The following is a 26,066-nucleotide window of genomic DNA, read 5'->3' as shown; positions in this document are numbered from 1 at the left end:
TTTGTATTTATTGCTCAGAAAGATCTCACCAGTTTTGGTCTTTTTTGTTTCAGTCACCCCTATTATGTCGATCTGGTACTTATCTAATTCCTCAGCTAGCTCCATTTCTTTGCCATTCAGGCTTCTTACGTTGATAGTACCGATCTTTAACTCTGGTGATGTTGAGTTGGGGTTTGTTTTCAGATTTGTTCCAGTAGCTGACTTTTCGCTGTTCGCCCTGGTTCCCTGGCGAAAACAACGGGGGCCTTGTTTAACCGGGCGACGCCCCAGCCGGCATGAAATTTTGTCATGTTGTACCATCATTTTTTATTTTGGTTTAACCAATAAGAATACAATTTGGTCGGCTAAATCCCAAATTGCCAGCCCATCCTCGTTCGTTCAGTATCAAAGTAGATACCCAACAGGGTGCACCACGAGAAGGTGAGGCTTGGACATTAGGTCAGAAGCCCTGGTCGGTTCTCCGCATTCCTTTAAAGGCTATGTGGAGGTCTCCTCTCAGTTATACAGCTTTGACCCTTAAGCACCCCCTTATAACTTAATTGAATTCTATTTTCATATGAAACAAAGTCTTACTACAGTCAAAGTCTAGTAAAAATTCTTAGTTCTAAGAACAAAACCAAAAAACGTCCTAAACATCCAGTTTAGGATATTTTATGACCAAGAATACTTTTTCATAGTTGCAAATAACAAAGTCATATTGCATCTGTTTTACTTCATAATAAATTATTAATAATAATTATACTAAAAATTATTTATTATGAAACATTTTTATAGACCTCTTCAGAGGATTACTGCAGGTGGGCTACTTGCTGCTGGTTCCTTTGTTATTGCTGGTTTTGTACAGCTTCATTTAGAAGTGAGTATGTTTTTAAAATTTTCTAGTATTTTTGTTTTTATTATCTATTATTGTAAGTTGTGTATGTACTTTTTATTATTATTTTCTCATAATTGAAATTTATCATTTCAAAAAAGCATAGTAGTTTCATTCTTCACATTATTCACAAGAACTCTACCTGCATCATTCGGTTGGAGGCACTCATTTGACTAAGATGTGGCATGCTAAGTGGCTGTAATATTAAAAATTGAGTACCACACTGTGATAAAGTTTTTCTCCAAAGAAGGGCTTTCTTCAAATGCCATCATACAGTAATTGTATGGTGTTTACGGAGGAAGCTTCTCCTTCATATTCCACAGTGAAGGAATTGAGTAAACAGTTTCCCCCAAGAGAGCATCGAAGATGATCCTTGTGATGGCTGGCCTGTGGAAGTGATGACTGAGGAAATTGTCTCTTGTTGAGGAGGAACTGCTCAATGACAGAAGGCTGAAGCTCAAAGAAATCTCAGCAAGGTTGGGGCTTTCTGTAACAGCCATCTTTCACATCATTCACGAGACACTTCACATGATGAAGGTCAGTGCAAGGTGGGTGCCCTGACTTTTCTCTTCAATTCAGAAGGAACATCCTGTGACCTGTTCCTGCAATTAGAGCTTTGCCATTGGAATCAGAGAGAAGTGCTGGAATCCATTTCACTGGGGATGAAGCCATGGTCCTTTATTATGATCCTCTTTCCAAAAGGAAATCCATGGAGTGGTGCAAACCAGATGAAGTACTGCTAAGAATAGCCAAGGTCACTCAGTCCACTAAGAAGATCATGGCAACAATCTTTGTGTATTGCCAGGGAATTCTCTTGATTGACTTCAAGGAAAGGAATACCACTGTGAATGTAGAATATTATTATTATTTGACACCTCCAGGGAGTCCAAAGATTCATCGAGGGAGGGCACCTGCTCTACAGCTCTGTCTGCACCGCCGACCACCACTATTAGTTTTTCCACAGACAATCACAAACATGCCCATGGCAGGAATCGAACCCACAGCCTTTTGGCTAGAGAGCAGATACACTAACCATTCGGCCAACCAGGCTGGCTTCACTCCTGCACAAAACTGCGTGATGCCATAAAGTAGAAGAGAGGAATTCTGAGTCATGGTGTTCACCTACTTCACAACAATGCTCCAGTCCATACGGCTATTGTTGCAAGGACTGCAGTGAAGGACTATCACTTTCAGGAGATTGAACACCCATCCTACAGCCCAGATCTAGCATCCAGTGACTATTACCTCTTCTCGAAACTGAAGAAAGACCTTTGAGGAAGAAAATTTGCAGATGACAGTGAGATGAAGATGCAGTTTTAGGCCCCATTTTGCAGAAAAAGTACAGACTGTTTTTTCAAGGGTATAGAAATGTTAATTCAAAGATGTGAAAAGTGTATTGAAGTAAAGGGAGATTATGTTAAAAAGTGACAGTTATTTTCTTTCTATCACCTCTAAAAGTTAGTAAAGCTGGAAACTTATGGAACCATCCTCGTACATTAACTAGTGGATCAGTTATATGCTTATAATAATAGATAATTTAAATTCACATTGTATAGAACAAAATAGTATTTTACAGCTTAATTATTACATCTAAAAATTACCTATGAATGTCAGCAGGCTGATACCTCACTGTACCATAAGAGGTAAATAACAACTGATGTAATATACAACAGCTGTTCACTACCAGTGGATACAAAACCCATAAAAATGGATATAGGGCACCTGCATGATTTTCTAACACAATGCACTTTTTTTTTTTTTTTTTTTTTTGAACAGTGTTAAACTGAAATCATACCATGTAAAACAAAAACTTTTAGCATTTTTGCACCCATGTGCAAAAAATAACTCATGCAATTTGATTACTGTGTAAATTGAGAGTTAGGTATAATTGTCATTTAATGTCCTTTTAATATCCAGCTCTTAATAAAAGCATTATTTATTATTAAAAAAGTCTTATGATATTGAGGATAATTGGGAATGAACAGTAAGCTGGCGGCTTTATAAGAGGATGGCTGTCTGAAAGAGAGAAAGGAGTAGAGTCAAAAAGAATGAGGGAAACCATAATAAATTTAGTTTAATCCTTTATCCAAGTGTGAGCAAACAAAGTTTGCATCCGAAAATATCTTCAGGACTGAGGTAAGGTAGTACAACATTGATGTTGTACTAACTTACCTCAGTCCTGAAGATATCAAAAAGAATGAGGGCACCTTGACTACCATTGAGTGATATACATGGGTTACTACTAACTTTAGTTTATATATAAATTATATGCACTTAGCTATGGTTCTCCATTTGTCAAAACATGCTTGTAAAAAAATAAAAACAAACTTCTAGTTTACTAATTCCTTCCTTCCAGATTTTACTCGTTTCTCTTTATTTTGTGTAATTAAAACATATTCTTTAGGAATCAGTGTGTTTATTGTTTGCAGCCTTTTATATTTTGAGAAAGCATCTTCAGTGTCAGAGAAATTAATTTATGACACTAATTAATTATCTTATAAGTTAACTAAAATATATGTATATACCATATAATTTTAGTTAAGTTTGTTTGTCTGCATTGTTTTGCTGAATTTGCTTGAGTTTTATTAACTGGATTATGATAATTTAAGTAATTCTGGGATAGATTTCAGTAGACTTTCCTCATTCCTTCTTCTTTGCTGTTTTGAAATCCATAATTTTTTCTAATTTATTTATTTGAATGTAATGAAATTTTGTGTTACTGTTATATCTAGTATGTTCCTTGAAGGTGTATATACCAGAAAATGATAATGATGATATATTTATTTGAATAGAAAACGCTTCCAGTGCTTCCACCACCAACTCAGAGTGAAGTGTTCCTAATAAATGTTGGACCTTGTGCTTTCAATGTGGAAAGTATTCATTTAAATGCTACACTGCAAACGACAGATGTGAGTAATAATATTTAGATGTATTAGATAATTTCCACCATATGAATTGTACACTTTTTAATACTGTATATATTATTAATATTCAATATCACTTAAGATTGGTTTATAATTTTTTATACTGTACAACCATTTGTGCAGTGTGAAATTGGCACTTACCCATTTCTGAGTAAGTGCCATTTATATGGTTTAGCAGTACACTGAGATTTTGTGACTGGAAATGGAATGAATGAATGAGGAGAGAAATTAATCATTAAATGTAACTGTTTGATAAGCAGCAACAGATATTTAGTATTACTGTCTGAATATTAAATGTTTCTATTAAATTGTGTACTTTCTGTAATTGCACTAGCATAAATGAATGTATATGCTAGTGAAGATATGAAGTTGATGAGAATTTTGTTAAATCGAATATTACCAGAACACAATCCTGCCTTATTTCTCAGGAAAAATATACCTCAATCTTTGTCATTTATGTAAACACTCTACTCACTAACCAAGATCAGGTCTCTCTTCTGGGACTGACTTTCACATCTAGCCTATGCTGGCATAAACACGTCATGTCCATAGCCTCTTCTGCCTCCAAAAAACAACTTGGTATTCTTTTACATTCTAAACACATTACTTCCATTCTGCACAACTCCTAACACTGTAGAAATCCCAAATCTGCTCAACCTTTGAATATTGTTCTCACACCTGGGACAGCACACTAAAAACCTCTCTCAGAATGCTTGATTCTATCCAAAAGAGAATTATTTGCTTAACAGATAATCCCCCCCCCCCAAACTCCCTTCAGTCACTTTCCCATAGTTGTTCCGTCTCTACATTGTATCTCTTCTGTAGGTATTTATATGGATGCTGCTCCACTGGCCAGTGCCAATCCCCCACTTCCCTCTATTCGTGTTCAGACTTGAGCTGCTAGTCAACATCATTATACCATTCACCTCTCAATCTCACCAAACCCTACTTCTCATCCTCTTCTTTCATTCCATTTATCTGTGTCCTCTGTAACAGTCTTCTGTCATTTTTTTCTAATCAATATAACCTCCAACTTTTAGAAATTTTGAAAATTAAAACGGAATTAAATTTTCGAACTAGACGGAAAGATACTTGTTGATCAATTTGGTGAAGAAGTCTTCCAGTTCTCTCCAATATTCCCTTTGCATATGGAATGGATATTTTAGAAAATTTTTCAAGAGGCGGATTTGGATGAAGTTATTAATTTTATTGATTATTTTACTTTCTTGATTGTTGATTATTATGCTAATTTTTTTTCATACATAAGTGTTTTACTGTTATTGAATGTTATCATTATATTGTCTTCTTACATCTCTGTGCTTCATTCAGTTGAGAGAGTATTTATAAAAAAAAAATATGCTTTATAAAAAAGAAGTGGATTAAATACACTAACAAAATAGCTTTTATAAAACATTGCAGGAGAGCTCAAGTAATTCCAACTTGCTGTAAAATTAAAGAAGCTTTCATTCTTCTCAAACACATTATATTTATTGGAGCACAAGTTATTCTTTGTTAATTTGTCAGATTTATGAAGTAAAAAAAAAACTGTTTAGGATGAAATATTTACTTATTAAAACGTATTATTGTGATTACTATGTGTGTTTGTTTAGTCATGAATTTTCCACAGGTTTCATTGTAGAATATGTATGTCTCATTTACACCATATAACTATAGTATTTTGAACAAATTTTTCTTTGCACCTTTTCATATGCCTTTTCCACATTTACAAAACTTAAATACAGATCCATGTTATATTCCCATGATTTCTGATCTACTTCTTCACATTATTATGTCTTAAAGTTTAAATCTGATCCTGACAACCTCTGTTTGTGCCGAACACGGCTTGTTCTTCTTCAAGCTTTCCCTCCGCAGTTTTTTAGCTTTATCTTAAGTATACTTGAATAAATCTTACGAGAAACACTCTAAATAGAAATTCCTCTGTATGAGAGCTCTACCCAAATTATTTGGAATTTGATCCTCTGATCAGGCGTGATTGATTCTGACTTATAGTAGTCACTGCAAACTTTTATGCCCCTTATATTTGAGCATTTTTTGTCGAATATCATGACTGCAGCTGCCTTTCCACATTTCAGGTTTTTGATGATTTTTTTCTACTTCAAGTATTGATATGTATTGAGTGGTGGAGATGGAGAGTTGTAGATCAGGTGCCTTCCCTCGATGAGTCTTTGGACTCCTTGGAGGCGTCATGTAATAATAATAAAAATAGTAATAATAATGTGAAGATATCACTATCCACAGTGACATAGTCAATGAGACTTTTCATATTTTTTGCGTCTTCTCTCCATATATGAATTTGTGCACATCTTTATGTTGAAACATGGTGTTAATAATTTCTAATCCATGTCCTGAGCAGAAATCTAGGAGGCACATATCATTATTGTTAGCTTTGCTCTTTTCTCAAAATTTTCTACAGCAAGGACCAATTTTTTTCTTTTTGTTGTGTCAGCTGACTTTTCAAGTTCCTCAAAAATATTCCTACTCTTCTTCCTTAGTAGAACCTTCTGTAGGACCACAAGCACAAATTGGTCTCATTGTCCAGCTCCCCAATCTGATATTTCCTGACATCACTCTACTTCATAATCTGCTTGTTATATCTTTGCTGGCCTGATGGCTGAGTGGTTAGCATAACTGTTCTCCAACCTACAGGTCACAGGTTCAAATCCTGCTGCAGGCATAGATGTTTGTGATTGTCTTATTTTGTGTACTGCCATAACCTTTGATATGGCACAGTATGATCTTTGCTGTCCTTGTGCCATTAAAACCATAAATCATCATCATTTCAATAACTACCTTCTTGTGAATTTATTCACATCTTCTGCACTTACCATCTCCAAAAAGAGCCTCCATAGCTCAGTGTACAGATGAAGTGCTTTGGTTGGAAAGACTTGGGTTCGATTCTCATCAGTGAACCTTTATCTGGTCTCTTTCAACTAAAGGTGAGTTAACTGATCTCATTCAGGGTTGAGGGTTTTTCCACCTGGAAACTCTGGTTTTTCTTCACTCAGAACAGGCAAACCAACGCTGTGAACACAAACGGAGCTACAGTTATAAAATATATTTAATCCCTCATTAGAAGGACTCAACTTGTCCTAAGGGATGGAGCAGGAAAGGGGGAATATCCCCATACGAAATAAATAAAAATCTCCAAAAGCAAAACTTTCTAATCATGCACAGTGCTTATAAGAGAAAAACTTAGCTCTTGCTTCTTTTTTGACTGCATTCACTCTCATCTTCTTTGGATGCTCTCCTCTTGTTTTCTCCCCACCCTCCATAAAATGAAAAAAATTCATCTATTATCATCTTTTATGCATCTTTCAGAAGTATGTAGGTTTCTATCACATCACCCCGCTTTCTTTTGTTGGCTAGTGTCTACAGTCCACAAATTTTCTGTCTCTCCTCATAACCACATTTCGTAGATCTGACATCATCTTTAGCATTCTGTTTTGTATTGTTTCCACTATATCTGCAACAGCTCAGAAACTAAGAGACCACTGCACACAATAGTCCAAATGAGGTCATATCAAAGCCTCATAAAGAAGCAAAATGACTTCTTTATTCTTACATGTCAGTATTCATTTCAGTGTTTTTTGGATCATCAGCAAATACCTCTGTCTCTTGTCAAATCCTTCCTAATTTCATTAATGCTATTATTTTGGAAATAAATTATAATATAATAAGATATTTAATTATAATATAATAAGATATAAAAATAAGATATTTATAATATCTTCTCCATAAAGATGTTTTGCCACAGTTAATTTGCTATAGTTAAAATGCATTTTCTCTTTCAGTTAAAAGAAGTCAAATATATTACAAAAGATGAACCATATAATTTTATCTTCACACCTATAGAATGTAGTGGTGCAAATATAAGTAGATCACTCTCTTTTAATGCCAGTCATACTGTAGAGTCCTTGATGGTTTCATATGAAAATGAAGACTTCAGGTTTCTTCAGGTATTTATTTATTTATTTGAAACTGCATAATTAAATTTATATACATTATTAACCCATTATTCAGTTTTAGTGACACTGAAATGGTTTTCATAGTACAGTACACAGCAAAATTCATAATTATAGAGTGTGTGTGTGTGTGCGCGCATACATTTATATATATATATATATACCAAAATTTATCCCTAAAGAATCTCTTCTTACAAAAATAGAAAAAGCAAGTTCACTTATTCCTAATCATTTAGCGAAACTTCTCTGTATTGAATCGATTATCATTATCAATAATGCTAAACCTCCAACAGATAATATTTCTTCTGCTGAGAGACAAGCCCTAAAAAAACTTAAAAAGAATAATAATGTTGCTATTTTACCTGCAGATAAAGGCAATTCCACGGTCGTCCTCAACTCTGAAGATTATCACAGAAAAATGCTTCAATTACTTGAAGACATTACTTATTCAATTCTTCAGGAAGATCCTACAAGGGAATTACAAAACTGTACAAACAACTTGTTAAAGACTACGAGCAAACTTCCTTATAATGTTCACCTTTCTTTTCACTCACTACATCCTCTTATACCATGCAGCTATGGAGTTCCTAAGATACATAAGGAAAACACCCCTCTTCGCCCAATCGTAGAAGGAATTGATTCACCTACTTACAATCTTTCAAAATATCTAGCAAAGTACCTCAAATGTTTCTCCAATAAATCCTCATCATTCATCAAAAACACCACAGACTTTGTTTCTCATATCAGAGATATTTCCATTAATGAAAATGACATTATAGCAAGTTTTGACATTGTCTCTTTATTTACTAATGTTCCTACAGATGAAGTACTTACATTACTAAAGGAAAAATTATCCAAAAAAATGTTTGCTTTATTAAAACATTGCATTCATTCTGGTTACTTTAGATATCGGGACTCCATTTACCAACAAAAACAAGGCCTGGCAATGGGCAACCCATTGTCCCCAGTTCTAGCAAACATTTTCCTAGAAGATTTTGAAATGAAGGCTATATCTTCCTTCTCATTTAAACCAAAACTTTGGAAACATTATGTTGATGATAGTTTCATTATATGGAGTCACGGATGCACATCTCTCATAGATTTTCTTCATCATCTTAACAACCAACATCCTAATATAAAATTTACCGCTGATCTAGAACAAAATAACTCCTTACTTTTCCTGGATGTAATGATTACACGATGCTCTGAAAGATTAAAAATCTCTATATACAGGAAACCTACTCATACCAATAGATATCTGCATAGTCATTTTCATCATTTCCCACCACAGAAACTTAGAACTATATCTATCTTAGGACACAGAGCACGCTGTCTTTTGAATGAACCAGATGAACTCCAAAAAGAAATAAATCACCTATCTCTTATCTTTAAACAAAATGGATACTCCGAAAAAACGATTAAGAAATTTCTCCTGGATCCTCCTAGACAATGCACCACAGAAACTAATAATAATTTTAAAGGTGGCATCTCCATTCCATACATTAGCACAGTCTCTAACAAATTGGCTAAGGTCCTTAAAATATACAACATCAGGACGTTCTTCACCACGCTTCCAAAAATCCTTTCTCTTATCAGCCATCCAAAACCTATTTATCACAACCTAAAATATCCAGGTGTATATAAATTATGGTGTGATTGCAATATCCCTTATTTTGGACAAACCAACAAATCTATTGAACAACGTATCGAGGAGCATAAGAGAGACATCTCCTATAAAAGATCACTTGCAACTGCGTTGTCAAGTCATGTTCTTTTCTCAAACAATCCTAATGATAATCTCCAAAGTCACTCCGTTTTTTTGGATAAATCAAAAAAATATTTTTAGCTGTGGTGATGAGTTCGAAAGAAAAATTGTGGAATCCAGGGAAATCATCCTGAATCCTGAACACTTAAACAGCAATTTGAGTTATAACATCCCAGATAGCCATACTGCAGTTATTCAATATTGGCGTTCACGAGAGCCTGCACGCACACACGCAATAAACAATAGTGCACCAGTTAGAACAACTTAAAAAATACAATGTTTTTGTTTCAATTATGTGTTGCAATTTTTACCTGCATTATTTTCAGTTTTTTAGATGCTTCGATGTTTACTACTATTCTCCTCCTTTAATAAATACCTGATGAAAGCGCTGTTATAAGCCGAAACTAGTTGTATTATTCTCATAAAAAACTTTATAAGTTTTTAAGTCATTAAATCTATATTTTAATATATATATATATATATATATATATATATATATTTATGAAAAAAATTGAATGACTAGAACTGAGATTTAATTAAAAAGGTTTTAATATAAACACCCTACTAGTTTCGGCCTGTAACAGCCTTCTTCAGGTGACATTATAAAAGAAAAAACACTAAACATTGAGACTATGAACAACATAGACAGTCTTTATACATAATTAGCATGAAAACGTTGTATTTGTATTTGAAGCTGTTCTTTCATTTGTTGCATTGTTGGCAGAGTGCATGCTTGCTGCATCACGTGAACGCCAGTACATGATTACAGCTGAATGACTATCTGGGAGGTTGTAGCTTAAGTTGTTATTTAGATGAACAGGATTGAAGATGATTTCTCTCGATTCCACAATTTTTCTCTCTATTTCGTCACTGCAATGGAAGATGTTAGTAGATTTTTCCCAGCAGACTTTGTGACTTTGGTTATCATCATTAGGATTAGCCGAGAAAAGGATATGACTTGATAATGCACTTGCTCGCTGTCTCTTGTAAGTAATGTCTCTCATGTGTTCTTCCATACGCATTTCAACAGATTTGTCTGTCTGCCCGAAATAAGGAATATCGCAGTCACATAATATTTTATATATGCCAGGGTATTTGAGTTGATGATGACAAGGTTTTGGGTGGCTAATTAAGGAACGGATCTTTGGAAGTGGAGTGAACAAGGTTCTGATATTGTATTTTTTTAGAACTTTTGCTAATTTATGTGAAACAGTACTTATGTAAGGAATAGAAATATTGCCTTTGAATCTATTTGTTTCTTCTGAGTGATGTCTAGGAGGATTAAGAAGGAATTTGTTAATGATTTTCTTGGAATATCCATTAACTTCCAAAGAAGTTTTCAGGTGGTTTATTTCTGTAAGCAGTTCATTTGGATCATCAAGAAGAGAACGGGCTCAATGTCCCAAGGTGGAAATTATTCCAAGCTTATGAGGAGGGAAATGATGGGACTGACTGTGCAGATATCTGTTGGTATGTGTGGGTTTTCTATATATCGATATTTTTAGTTTACCAGAAGAGCGAGTCAGTTTGACATCAAGAAAAGGCAAGGAATTATCCGTTTCAAGCTCAGCAGTAAACTTAATACGTTGATGTCGGCTATTGAGATGTTCGAGGAAAACCATAAGGGATTCATGTCCATGGCTCCAAACAATGAAGATGTCATCCATATAACATTTCCAAACTTTAGGTGTTAAAATAAAGGAAGAGATAGCCTTGGTTTCAAAATCTTCTAAGTAAATATTTGCAAGAATTGCGTATGGAAGAACATATGAGAGACATTACTTACAAGAGACAGCGAGCAAGTGCATTATCAAGTCATATCCTTTTCTCGGCTAATCCTAATGATGATAACCAAAGTCACAAAATCTGCTGGGAAAAATCTACTAACATCTTCCGTTGCAGTGACAAAATAGAGAGAAAAATTGTGGAATCGAGAGAAATCATCTTCAATCCTGTTCATCTAAATAACAACTTAAGCTACAACCTCCCAGATAGTCATTCAGCTGTAATCATGTACTGGCGTTCACGTGATGCAGCAAGCACGCACTCTGCCAACAATGCAACAAATGAAAGAACAGCTTCAAATACAAATACAACGTTTTCATGCTAATTATGTATAAAGACTGTCTATGTTGTTCATAGTCTTTTAACCCTCAATGTTTAGTGTTTTTTCTTTTATAATGTCACCTGAAGAAGGCTGTTACAGGCCGAAACTAGTAGTGTGTTTATATTAAAACCTTTTTAATTAAATCTCAGTTCTAGTCATTCAATTTTTTTCATAAAACTATGTATGTTAACCGAGTCAATGATCATTCTGTCATATATATATATATATATATATATTGCATCTAAATATGATTTTTGTTAGTTTCTTGTAAATTAAGAGAGTACTTTAAATTTGAAGTCTTGTATGGACATGCAGGTACAAATAATTTATGAACTAGGTATGATTGTGATGAGCTGAGCTCAAGAGGAGTCATATCGAATAACATAATAGCTAGAATGTGTCAGAAGAAAGGATTGTACAGCATTTGAGGACAGAGAAGAATTGTATGCGAGAGACCGCTTGCATTTGAATGAGGAAGGACGTAGGCATTTGGAGAGATTGCTGTTCTGAATGAGTCAGTGTGTCAATGCAGGGAAACTAGAATGCCCAAGGTGTATGGTAGCAGGGGTGGCCTCTTGTGGGAAAGGGTACTTGGGAGAAGGCAGACAGGTGGCGGTTAGCTCAGTGCAGTCTAGAGGGAGATAATGCTGGGTATAGAAATAGTGGCATTTTTATCGAATGTTTCCAGAATAAAAGAGAGGAATTGGCGGCACTGATAGCATCAGCCTGGCCAAAGATTATAGGGATCACTGAGAAGTGGTTGACAGAAGAGGATATAATAACAGGAATAGAAGTAGCAGGGTACAGCATTTTTCGACAGGATAGAAAGGGAAAGCGTGGTGGTGGAGTACTGCCTATGATAAGTGACAACTTATGTCCTCTAAGAATGGAGGCTTTGGAAGGCAGTGACACTAATGATTTTGGAATTTTGGTGTGAGGTAGAGATAGGCATGCCAGGATATTTAGTGGGGTGTTGCTACAAACCAAGGAGCACAGAGGAGTGGGAACCAGGAGATGTTTAGACAGTTGAGCTTGGCAAGTGCAAGAAGAATGATTTTTATGGGAGATTTTAATTCAGCAGTATAAATTGGGGAGAGGAAGGTGCATGTAGCAATAAGGGAATAGAATTTCTGGAATTCTTGAGGGACATATATCTTAGGCAACATGTAATAGAGGGAGCAAGAGGTTAAGGAGTTTTGGATTTGGTTATAGCATCAAAAGAGTTGATAATAACTGAGTTGACATCTCTCCCACCAGTTGAAGAGAGTGACCATATGGTTTTGACTTGGAAAATGAATAGACATGCAGGAGTATCAAAGAGATGGGAACTTATGTGGAATTATAATGCAGGTGATTATAATTGTCTTAGATGTCAACTTTGGGAAGTTTCATGGAGGGAGGAATTGGAAGGCCGGGATATCATTAGTGCGTGGGAAAGTGTGAAGGAATATTTGTTAGCAGCAATAGTAAGCTGTATTCCACAAGTGAAGAAGAGGACACAATTTGGTGTAAAGTGGATGACAAACAATATTAAACAGGAGCTGCATGTGAAAAAGAGGCTATGAAAGATATATAAGGAGACAGGTGAAGAGCAGATGCATGAAGAATATAAGACACAGGCCAGGAGAGTGACTAGTATGATAAGGAAGGCAAAACTGGAATATGAGAAGAGATTGGCCCTAAGATCCAAAGAAAATCCTAGGGAATTTTTTAGCTATGTGGCCAGTAGGAGGTGAAATGGTTGTGGAAAAATGACAATGTGGGATAAAAATGAGAATAGAGTGACTGATGCAGAGGACATAGTGGAATTGTTCAATGAACACTTTATTGGAGTATTTCATCCTGGAGGAGTAAATTTAATCCTATAGGGATAGGGCAGGTTCGAGATTTAGAGGTGCAGGAGGAGAGTGTTTTCCAAATACTGAGTACTCTGGATGCCAGTAACGCTGTGGGACTGGATGGTATTTCACCACAAGTTTTGAGAGAATGTGCTAAGGAACTGACAGCTCCTTTGACCTGGCTTTTCAATGAAAGTCTGGCTACAAGAAAGGTGCCCAGGGAATGGAAGGGAAGGTAAGATAGTGCCATTGCATAAGGGCAGTAGCAGACGGGAAGTGTCTAATTATAGGCCAGTTTGTGTGTCATCAGTAGTTAAGATCTTGGAGAAATTAGTTAGGGACCATATACAACATTGGGCAGATGAGGGTAATGTTATCTGTGAGAGTCAACATGGATTTGTGAGGGGGGGGGTGCTCTTGTTTTAGTAATATGCTAGCCTTTTATAATAAAGTTACAAGAGCAGTAGATGAGGGAAAGGCATATACTGCCATTTTCTTGGATTTAGCAAAGGCATTTGACAGGGTGCCACATGATAAGCTGATATTTAAATTGCAGCACATGGGTCTGGATGTCAGATTGGTCAATGGTCAACTAGATTCAGGATTGGCTGTCCGATAGGTATCAGAGAGTTGTGTACGGTGGGGCAGTTTCAAGGAGGCAGAGGGTTACAAGTGAGATCCCACAGGGCTCAATACTGGGAAAAATATTGTTTAACCTTTATATCAATGACATTATCAGTGGATTGCAGGGGGATGTTCAGTTGTTTGTGGATGATGTGAAGCTGGGAAGGGTTATTAGTAATAGTGCAGATGTGGTTGTCATGCAAGAGGATTTGAATAAGCTAGACAGATGGGCAAATGAACGGGGGTGTCGGTTTAATGCAGCAAAATGTAAGGTCTTGAGGTTTGGGACATATCGATGGGATGCTGCATACTCTGTTGGAGGAGATATACTGGAGGAAGTAGGGGGAGACAAGAGATCTGGGGGTTGATGATTGATAGAAACCTGAAGTTTAGGGGACATATTGCAAAGGTGGTGAAGGTAACACAGAGGATTGCTGCAATTATGAGAAGGACACTGACCTGCAGAGATAAGAGGGGTATCATTCCATTGTATAAGTCTGATCAGACCACACTTGGACTATTGTTCTCAGATTTGGTCCCCAGAATTTGAAGGGGATAAATTAACTGTGGAAAGGATACAAAGATGGATGACAAAGGTGGTTTCAGGACTGTACAAGGATAGTTATGAGGATCGGCTGAGGGAATGTGGACTGCAGAGTTTGGTGGATAGAAGAAGATTGAGACCTTTAAACTGTTGAGAGGTGGTTACAGGGTTGACACTGGGGAGTTCTTTTGCTTCGTTTAGCAGCTGGAAGGAGTGATGATAAGAGGCCATCCCTGGAAGTTATGAAAGGAAGCTGTGAGCAAGAGGGTGAGGAGTGGTTTCTTTGCATGGAGGGTGATTGAACCGTGAAATGCATTGCCTGATAGAGTGTTGAGAGCGAGAATGGTCAATGAGGTATGGTAGACTTTGTGTTTCCTGGGGGGGAACCTCCTACATTGAGTCTTGATAGTCTTGTGTTTCCTAGGAAGGACCTCTCGTGCAAAGTCTTTTGACTCCTTGGAGGCCTAAATAATAATAATGAAGAATGAAAGAATGACCACTTAAAATCATGCATGAAATAAAGACAAATTAACGATACCGTAGAAACACTCAAGTGTGAAAATGAAGAATTGTGAAAAGAGGTAAATACACTCAACTGTCAAATGGAGCACATGCTGCAAAAAAGAAAGAAAAAAATAACTTAGGGAATACCAAAAGAAAAGACAGAAGATTTAAGTAACATGGTGCAACCGATCGGCAGCAAAATTGGCATTCAAATTACAACCACAGACATCACCTCTATTAACTAAGTCCCACAAAAAAACAAAGAGAGAGAGAGAGTCACAAATCATTGCTCGTTTTACCAGCAGAAGTCTGAGAGACTCCATTCTTGTAGCAAGCAAGAAAACAAGGCTGACAACATCGATCCTAACTGATAAGAAACTCCCAACACCAATCTGTATATCTGAACACTGGACTTCATACTTTAAAAATCTTTTATACCAAGCAAGGAAGAGAAAAACTACAAGTTCCTGTGGACTAAGGATTCACAGATATTATGAGAAAGAATAAAAACACTAGCGTTTATATAATTGCAAGAGAATCTGATGTACACAGCTTATCGATATAAAACACTAACTCTTCCCATCCTTAGGAACAAGATTAGAAATCACTTAAAAACTATATAATGGAGATCTCATATATAGGTGAACATATCCAGTCAGACAATATAAACTTCAAGGTCTTTGACTCATTGAAGAAATGGTCAGATAACATTCCCACCAATACCGACTTCACTATTATACACACAAACATAAGAAGTATAAAAAAACACTGGCTTGCATTGATAACACTGCTCAACTACACCTTGAAAACATAGATATGCTAATACTGACCAAAGTTGCAATAAACGACACAGAAATTTATGCATACAACATTAATAATTACCAAACCTACAACTTATGTAGACCAAACAAAAGAAGAGGTGGCATTGTGGCATTTATCAAAGAAAAATATAATGTGACTGAAAAACAAACTCATTTCGAACATGTGAAACACTAATTTTGGAAATCACAAATAGCGACAAACATAGTATCAAATACACAATAAACAAAATATACAGACCCCCAGATAATAATAATCCACTCAGCTTTCTGCATGAGTTAAAAGCATGGCTAAGCGGCATCGAACCACATACAAAACACAGGCTCATGAGATAAAAATATAAATACTCTTGACTACTCTTCTTTAACCACTAACACATACCTTGATATATACTAAGTCAATACAACATAAATCCTACCATTAACTCCCCAACAAGAGAAGAAATATGCAACCATTCATTAACACAATCATGCATTGATCATATCAGCATACGGGCTCTCATCCATACATATGTCAAATTAATGTCAAAATTTCCAATCATTACTTTATCTCAACTTCATTTTATTATGTTACCTACCCTCCCTTCCCACCACCACAAAAGTCGACAAAACTTGATCTTATTAAAGAGCATTGTCGACAACCTTGTAAAAGATACAGACTGGAATTGCCTACTTAAATAAATGATCCTGTAACATTATATGAGAATTTCCAACTAAAGTTCACAGAAATATACAAAAACCAACAAAGCCTACACAAATGAGGCGATAAACAGACAATAATCCATGGATAAATGGCAACATACTAAATAGTATTACTTTTTAAAAAATCTATGGAAAAAAACAAAAAGTCACCCAGTAACACAGATTTACAAACATTATACAAAAACACAAGAAATCAACTGATAACAAAAATTCGTAGGGCAAAAAAGACACTACTACTTCCAAAAATTCATGGAATATAACGACAACATGAAGCAAACATGGGCTACACTTAACGAATTAGTAAATCAAAAAAAAGAAAAGTTCAGCACAAGATTTTATTGCAAAAAGTTTCGGTCAGGATACAATCCAAAAGGAACTAGCAGACTCATTCAGCCATGCCATCACAAACAATATCGCACAACTCAAAAAAGACAATCAACAACTACCAATGATCAACAAAAAACTACTGGCACAAAGTCAACAACAAACTGTGTATTTTCCAAACCTGTAAGAAGCACTCTTACAGCTAAAACTAAAGACCACACCAGGAATAGACAAAATAAGATTCACAGACCTTTTAACACACTTTGAACAAATAAATCCAATACTTTTGAGACTCATGAACATAATATTCGACACTGGCATTATTCCACAACAACTAAAAACTGCAATAATTATGCCAATTTACAAACATTGTAAAAGAAACGATACTCAGAACTACAGACCAATAGCTACCCTACCAGTCATTTCAAAAATTTTAGAAAAAATAACACACACCAGACTACAGAACTATTTACAGAAGTACAACATCGTCTCACAAAACCAATACGGCTTTCAGAAAACAAAAAGCACCATCACTTTATTAGAAGACATCGCCAATGCAATAAACAAAGCTCTCAATAAAAACAAGTAAGCTGTCCTTATACTGCTTGACTTAACCAAAGTAGGGTAACTGTGAATCCCTACTCAGATACGGTATGACAGTCTATGCAAGCACATCAAACAGCCACCAAACAAAATTATAAATACTACATAGGAAAATTGTGCCAACAGTGATTTGGACATCTTATACACAACAGCCAATATCCGACCAGCACATGGTGATGCACAGAATCCTTAGCATTAAAAACCTGAAATACTACATAACATTAATAAGGAGCTACTTCAACATCACCTATCAAAACAACAGAGACACATATCATATAACATGACTCACAACAACTCTCTACATCCCTATACCCTTCAACAACTCATACGGTTCTTTTGTGAGATCACATCAGATACCCATGCAACTCAACAAACCACCAAGAAATTTAAAACACAGACAACTATAGAACATTAAAACATGAACTCATATGTAATGCTTTAATAAGGCCACATCTGGACTATTGCACACAGATCTGGACTCCCAGATTTTATGGTGATGAAGTTGTGGAAAGGATCGCGAAGCGACTAACAAAGATTGTGGCAGGTCTGTGGAATGCTCTTTATGAGTATAGATTGAAGTCTGTAGGCTTCAAAAATCAGCTGATAGATGAAAGAGAGAAGACATGATAAAACCATCTAAGTTATTAAAGAGGTTTTATAGAATTGACACTGAATTCTTTTTTTCAGTTCATAGCAAGAAAGGAGAGAATGAGGGGGTCACTCACCAGTGGAAGTTGTGTAAAAGTATGGTTAGCAAGGGGTGTTAGGGTGTTTGCTTGATGGATGAATGAGCAAAATGGGTTGCCAAAGGCAGTTGTGGGCTTCATCAGTGAGTGAGTTTAAGGAGAAGTATGAGAGATATTGTGCGAATGCTGGCTAGTGTATGAATAAATGAATCTCCCACAATGAGGCTTCTAACTCCATGGAGATACCTGTATAATAATAATAATATTGTGATCATTTTCAAAATTAATAGAAATAATTAAAGCTAATTATTCAGCCTACACTTAGTGGAATTAATCTAGTATAGAATCACTATTTTCCAATATTAAACCGCACAATGATATCAATAAAGAAACTGTTTTTATTCAACTAGTTTTGTGAAAAAACTTTGTTTCATTTCTTCAGGAAATTGCACAAATAAATTAAAAAACTACAATAAAGTAAAAACAGACATTTCTAGTGAAAAATATTTTACATTGTTTAAACAATGGAAAGCATACATTCACTGTTATGCTGGCTGCTGGAAGATCAGATTTGATGTAAAATGTAATCTAGTATAGGTCTGGGATTCATATTAAAAAAAAAAAAAAAGTGACTATTTGTATAATCGATAAGAACAATTCATTGTTAGGAGTGTGCTTCTGTGTTAGCATATGCTAAAGAGCCTTTCTGCTTTCTTAAAGTATCCTTTCAAAAAAAAAAAAAAAAACTCTAACACATATATATATATACAAAGACAAACTATAGTACATTTAAACAGTATGCCAAAGTAACAGTGATTTGATCAACCCTTATTCTACTGATCTGACCTCTAGTGATAAACAAAAAACTACATCATCATCATCATCAAATACTTACCATGTACCCTCAAGGGGTTTACAGGATATGATAGTACTACATGAAAAATTTACATCATTATTAACTTCCTGTCTACAATTTTTTCTGTTACTTGTCAGGACTCCAACATTATCAGATCTTATATTTCTATCGTCTAAGGCACTTTGTACCGAATCAATCCACCTATATCTTGGTCTTCCTTTGGGTCGTTTTCCTGCCAACCTGACAGAGAACACTTGTTTTACTAATCTTTCTTCTTTCCTCACCCATTCTGTTTAAGTGACCATACTACCTAAGATTTGCTCTTCTAAAGCATTCCTGGATCCTGACAATGTCAAGTTCTTTCCTAATATCCTCATTTTTAATATGATATTGCCATTGATGCCATATGTTCACACATCTAATCTTTCTCAGGACCCTGATATCTGTGGTATCTAGTCTTTGGTCAAGTGTTTTACTTCTGACCCAGTTCTCAAATCCATAAGTTAAAACTGGTTTGTACACTGTCTTAGTGTTCCAACTAATTTCTCTCTTATTCCATATGAATTTATTCATTTGACTTTCTACCATACCAGCTTTGTTGATTCTGTTGTTTATTTCCAAATTTAATTTACCATCTTCACTAAAAATCGTGCCTAAGTAGCTGAAATGTTTTACTTGTTCCACAGGTTCTCCGTTTACAATGCAGTTGACATTTTCAACGATTCTGCCTATTTTCATTGTCTTTGTCTTTTTATTGCTGACCTCCATACCATATCTATTACAACAGCTATTGAATTTAGTCAGGGAATCTTGCAGACTTGTAGTGGATTTATTTAGAAGTATAACATCGTCCGCATAAAGCAAAGAGCTGACATTAACATCTCCAATTTTGATATCATGTTTAACGCGTTCGCTGCCAAGCTCCTCGGGCATAGTTTGTTACCGCATGCCAAGTACTTTCACTTCTTCAAGGTCAGTACGAGTTGACATACGAGTATATTCATAGTTGGGTTGTGAGGCTCAATATACCAGCTATGAGTATACTCGTAGTTGGCAGTGAACATGTTAATACCACTTTCCTTCATAATGTGATCCATATAGATAATGAATAACAGAGGGAATAATGTACATCCTCTCACACCAGATTTAACATTAAACCATCTTCCTGTACCTCCTTCAATTCTCACTGCTGACTTGCAACTCAAATAAAGACAAAGTATCGCTTGATATAATGTCCCATCGATACCATATAACTGTAGAGTTTTGAATAGCTTCTCTCTTGTCACCTTGTCATATGCCTTTTCCAGATCGACAAAACTTAAACACAGATTTTTGTTATATTCCCATGAATCCTCAACTATTTGTCGTAAAGTGAAGATCTGATCCTGACAGCCTGTATTTGGCCTGAATCCAGCTTGTTCTTCACCAAGCTTTTCTTCCACAATTCTTCTCAACCATTTCTCAAGTATACTTGCATAGATCTTGCTAGGAACACTCAGTAGGGAAATACCTCTGTAATTCTCACATTCAGTTTTATTTCCCTTTTTATATATGGGTACTATTAGAGCTCTACTCCAATCATCGGAAATTCGTCCCTCTGTCCAGGCTTTCTGAACTATACTGTGCAGCTGCTGTAAGACTTTTATACCACTATACTTCAGCATTTCTGGCCGAATATCATCTACTCCTGCTGCCTTTCCATATTTCAGGCCTTTGATGGCTTTTTCTACTTCAAATATGGATATGTATTCGCAGTCGTGCGCTATGGAAATTTTAACAAAGGGCTCGCATCATCGAGCAAAAAAAAAAAAAAAAAAACTGCACCAACGTCATCTATCTCCGACTGCCACAACTAGAGACAATCCAGAGAAAATCACAAACTTCCATTCCTACGGCAGGATGTTTGTGAACGCTAATGGATGTTTGCGGGATGTTTATAAACAAAATAAGTTTGTTTTGTTTGCGATACAAGTTTTTATGACAAACAATCTATAAATAATACATAATATTATCTAAACACAATAATATTGAAATATGTTATATTTCTCTTTTGTTTTTATACTTCAAGTGATAATCAATGGTACCAATTAAGGGACATTATTTTATAGTCCTATTTATTTATATGAGACTATCAAAAGTGAATTCTTATTTGTAAAATGGTAGTAACAGTAACTATAATATTTTATTTAATAAAATCACTTTCGAAACTATGAGACAATTTTACATGAAAAAAAAAAAACAACAACTCACTGTCTGGTGCATATTTAACCCAGAAAAAACTCTCTCCTTTAGAGGTTAACATTTACAAACAATTACTTTAAGGAAATACTTATGACAACAGCTGCCACACCTTATTTCCTCCTTCACGTCTCATGTTCTTCTAGGAGGATCTATAGCCAAGCGATGATTTTCTAGAAAAAGATTTGACATAGGGATTCGGATTAAATTCATTCAAGAGTTTCCCATTTATACATATTGTCATTAAATCTGAAATATGTGAGAGAAGATCTCTCACATATTTCTCACAGCTCATTCGGCTTCAGCGCTGCAAACTGCATTTGTTGCCATAATCGCTTTGGCTTTTTTTGCCGTGCTGGGAATTTCGTTTTGTAAGTTTCCAGTCAAAGCCATTTCCACTAAATCTCTAAAATCATTAATTTTAATTTCGCATTTCAAAATAAAATTTAAAGATCTTATCTTTTTTTCCCCTTCTAACCATGGACACGTAACTTTTTCCATACTCCATGTTTCAGGATAACATACATTTAAAATGTTTTTGAGTTCTTCATCTTCCAAATCCTCATAATTTTCCTTTTTAAGTTTAAAATTTCTTTGCTGCATTAATCTATCCTTTAAAGACATTATAAGAGAGTTTAGTAATGTTTCTCGCGGTAGTTTTTGAAATCTGATTTTGCTTTCAATTGCTATTCCTTCAAATTGTTTTGATTTTAACATGGCATCAATTTTAGATTCACAAGAACCTATAGAATTTTTAAAATCATTACTTGCATTAATTGTTTGCATGATTAAGGCGTTAGCCCTTATAATACTTATATTGCGACTTTGTAGAGTTTCTGACAGATATGATAATTCCTGTAGGATATCAATCATTAATGCTAGATCTTTTAAAAATTCAAATTGAGAAGTCGGTTTAAAAAATACTTATATTTATTGTTTGATGCAAAATGCTTGCATAAAGCTGGGTAATTTCTCCACACAGCTAGAGCTGTTCGTAAAGTGCAAGCTGCCCATTGTGGTCCAAACACATGACCGATCTTTAAAATTTCGATACCAAGGTCTTTTGCAATCATATTTAATTCTCGTTGATGTTTTGGTGATTGATGATGAAAAGCATATAATTTATTCATAAATATTTCAAAATGATTTATTTCTTTAATGTTTTTTATCGAATCGTCTAATGCTAATTGTAAACGATGAGCTACGCAATGCCAAATCACAATTATTATTATTATTCAGGCCTCCATGGAGTCAAAAGACTCATCGTGAGAGGTCCTTCCTAAGAACATAAAGTCTGTCAAGACTCATCGAGGGGAGGTCACCCCCTAAGAAACACAAAGTCTATCATACCACTCTTTAAACTCATTGACCGTTCTCGCTCCCACCACTCGATCAGGCAATGCATTCCACGGTTCAACCACTCTCCACGCAAAGAAGCCACTCCTTACCCTCTTGCTTACAGTTTCCTTTCGTAACTTCAAGGGATGGACTCTTGTCATCACTCCTTCCCGCTGTTCAACCAAGCAAAAGAACTTCCCAATGTCAACCCTGTAACCACCTCTCAACAGTTTAAAAGTCTCAATCATATCACCTCTCCTTCTATCTACCAAGCTCTGCAGTCCACATTCTCTCAGCCGATCCTCATAACTATCCTTATACAGTCCTGAAACCATCTTTGTATCCTTTCCACAGTTAATTTATCCCCTTCAAATTCTGGGAACAAATCTGAGAACAATAGTCCAAGTGTGGTCTGATCAGAGACTTATACAACGGAATGATAACCCTCTTATATCTGCAGGTCAGTGTCCTTCTCATAATTGCAGCAATCCTCTGTGTTACCTTCACCACCTTTGCAATATGTCCCCTAAACTTAAGGTTTCTATCAATCATCAACCCCAGATCTCTTGTCTCCCCAACTTCCTCCAGTATAACTCCTCCCATAGAGTATGCAGTATCCCATCGATGTTTCTCAAACCTCAAGACCTTACATTTTGCTGCATTAAACCGATACCCCCATTCATTTGCCCATCTATCTAGCTTATTCAAATCCTCTTGCAGGGCTACCACATCTGCACTCTTACTAATAATCCTTCCCAGCTTCACATCATCTGCAAACAACTGAATATCCCCTTGCAATCCACTGGCAATGTCATTGATATAAAGGTTAAACAATATAGGTCCTAGTACTGAGCCATGCGGGACCCCACTAGTAATCCTCTGCCTCCTTGAAACTGCTCCATCATACACAGCTCTCTGATACCTATCAGATAGCCAATCCTGAATCCTGTTGACCAATCTGACATCCAGACCCATGTGCTGCAACTTAAATATCAGCTTATCATGTGGCACCCTGTCAAATACCTTCGCTAAGTCTAAGAAAATTGCAGTATATGCCTTTCCCTCATCTTATGTTCTTGTAACTTTATTATAAAAGGCTAGCATATTGCTAAAACAAGAGTGCCCTTTCACAAATCCATGTTGACTCTCAGAGATAACATTACCCTCATCTGCCTAATGCTGTATATGGTCCCTCACTACTTTCTCCAAGATCTTAACAACTACTGATGACACACAAACTGGCGTATATCATGTTGGAGGCTTAATGGATAATTTACAACACTCAAAAAGAATTAAAATAGAATTTAATACTTCCTATATTTCATCCTAGTCACTAGGACATCTACGGGGATTACAAAAACAATTAATGTAGCATGCACACACAAATCTTACAATACTTAGCCCAACCACGTGGGTGACACTAAAGTTCTATCTAGGTGGAGTGCCCTCTAAGGGCGGTCGTAGGTGGCCTGGATGTAAGGTGGGACCTCTGGTGATGAGTGTTTCTCAAATCTTCGGAAGCTTAATGCAACCGTATTTATTAAGGTTTGGTTGGTTTCTGAGAGCTGCCTGCTTCTAAGAAAAGTCTCTCTTTCTTGAATTTGCTGTGGTGGAGCATGGTGGTTTTCTTCCATGATACTCTGTGGGTGGTGTCCAAAACATGGTCAGCCAAGCCTGAATGGCCATAGTTATGTTTGCATATGTAAGACTTGTGTTCCTCCAGGCGGATGGATGCTGATCTGCCTGTCTGTCCAAAGTACACCAGCTTACAGGAACAGGGTACTTTGTAAACTCCAGGCAGCGAGAGAGGAGGGAGTTGATCTTTCGTAGAATGGATAAGGGTAGCAAGTTTGCTGTAGGGCTTATATGCTGTGTGTAGGTTGTACTTTTTTAGTATCTTGGCTATTTTATCAGATGTGCCACGGATGTAGGGTATGGTGATGGCATTTTTAAAATCTTGTTGACAAGAAGGACTGGGAATGGGGGAGGAACTGATTTTTTTTTGATACTGTGTTCGCTGTAGCCATTGGAGAGGAAAGTGTTGTGTATGTGGTTAAGCTCAGTAGTAAGGGCGGTTCCACTGGAACAAAGATTGTGGGCTCTCTTATTAAGAGTTTTGATGATGCCATATTGTTGTGAGGGGTGGTGGTGGGAGAGTTTGTGAATGTATCTGCCTGTGTGTGCCTTCACTATATACAGTGAAGGCAAGTGTATCATTAGGCAGGCGTGTGACTAAGGTGTCTGGGAAGGGTAAACAGTTGTTCTTTTCCTTTTCCATAGTAAACTGGATTCTTGGATGTAGGCTATTAAGATGACTGAGGAAGGAGTCTAAAGTGTCTGGGCCATGAGGCCAAATAGAGAACACATCATCTACATATCTTAGCCAGATAGAAGGTTTGAGTGCAGCTGAGTCTAAGGCTTGTTTTTCGAAATCTTCCATATAGAAATTGGCAAGGAGGGGTGAGAGGGGGGGAAACCCATGGCGGTTCCCTCTATCTGCTTGTAGATTTTGTTCTTTCAAGAGATATACCCAGAATTAATGGCAAAGGAAAAGAGATCTAAGATGTCAGAGGGAAAAACGTTTTCTAAGAAAGATAAGAAAGATAAATGTCAGTTAAGGGAATATTGGTAAACAAAGAGGAGATATCAAAGCTTACCAATATGTCTGTATTATTCAAGGTTAAATTTTCTGTGAGGGCTTTAAAGTGGGTCGAGTATTTTATATAGGAAGTGGACCTTCTGGTTAGGGGGGTCAGTGAGTTGGCCAGCTGTGTAGACAGTCTGTAGCAAGGTGCATTGGTGGCATCTATATAGGTCTGAGTGGGGAATTGGGTTTGTGGATTTTTGGTAAACCGTATATTCAGGGGGGACGGGAGCAGAAAGGTTTTAAGTTTTTTGTGACATCAGGGGGCTAGGAGGTTACTTTTTTAAGTAAGATTTTTTAATTTCTTAACCTGTGTTTTTGTGGGGTCGTGTTCTAGCGGGATGTAGGTAGCGCGATCGCCTAGGATAATATTCATTTTGCGATTGTATTCACTGGTATTAAGAATGACTGTGGCATTACCCTTATCCGCTCTGGTGATGACAATACTTTTTTCTTTGCGTAGTTTCAGGAGAGCCATGCATTGGGCATACGATAAGTTGCTTTTTGGAGGTGAAGAATGAGCAAGGATGTTGGCTACGTCAAGTCTGATGTTGTTGGCTATCTCCGACGGTAAGCGACTGATCCCCCGTTCGATGTTAACTATAACATCGAGCACTGGCACTTCTTTCGGAGCGACGGCAAAATTACGGCTGAGGCAAAGGGCGCTGACGGCATCGTCGTTGAGCCTTTTGGAAGA

At 36.3% G+C, this 26,066-nt stretch overlaps 1 protein-coding gene across 4 annotated transcripts in view; it reads left to right on the top strand.

Moving 5' to 3' along the window:
* Positions 1-26,066, top strand: part of LOC150109570 (solute carrier family 15 member 1) — a 440,305-nt gene that overhangs the window by 351,184 nt on the left and 63,055 nt on the right. For all 4 annotated transcript variants that reach the window (XM_090409050.1, XM_090409043.1, XM_090409063.1 and 1 more), the window contains 3 exons: positions 775-856; positions 3,664-3,780; positions 7,608-7,772. In XM_090409050.1, the coding sequence (XP_090265176.1) occupies positions 775-856; positions 3,664-3,780; positions 7,608-7,772 (364 nt within the window). The remainder of the gene's footprint in view (positions 1-774; positions 857-3,663; positions 3,781-7,607; positions 7,773-26,066) is intronic.

The sequence above is a fragment of the Typopeltis vanoorti genome, chromosome 2 (genome assembly GCF_054136105.1).
Source record: "Typopeltis vanoorti isolate ZY-2024b chromosome 2, IOZ_Tvanoo_1.0, whole genome shotgun sequence".
Classification (NCBI taxonomy): domain Eukaryota; kingdom Metazoa; phylum Arthropoda; class Arachnida; order Uropygi; family Thelyphonidae; genus Typopeltis; species Typopeltis vanoorti.
Note: the sequence above shows the minus strand (reverse complement) of the source record. Positions and strands in the feature narration are given on the sequence as shown.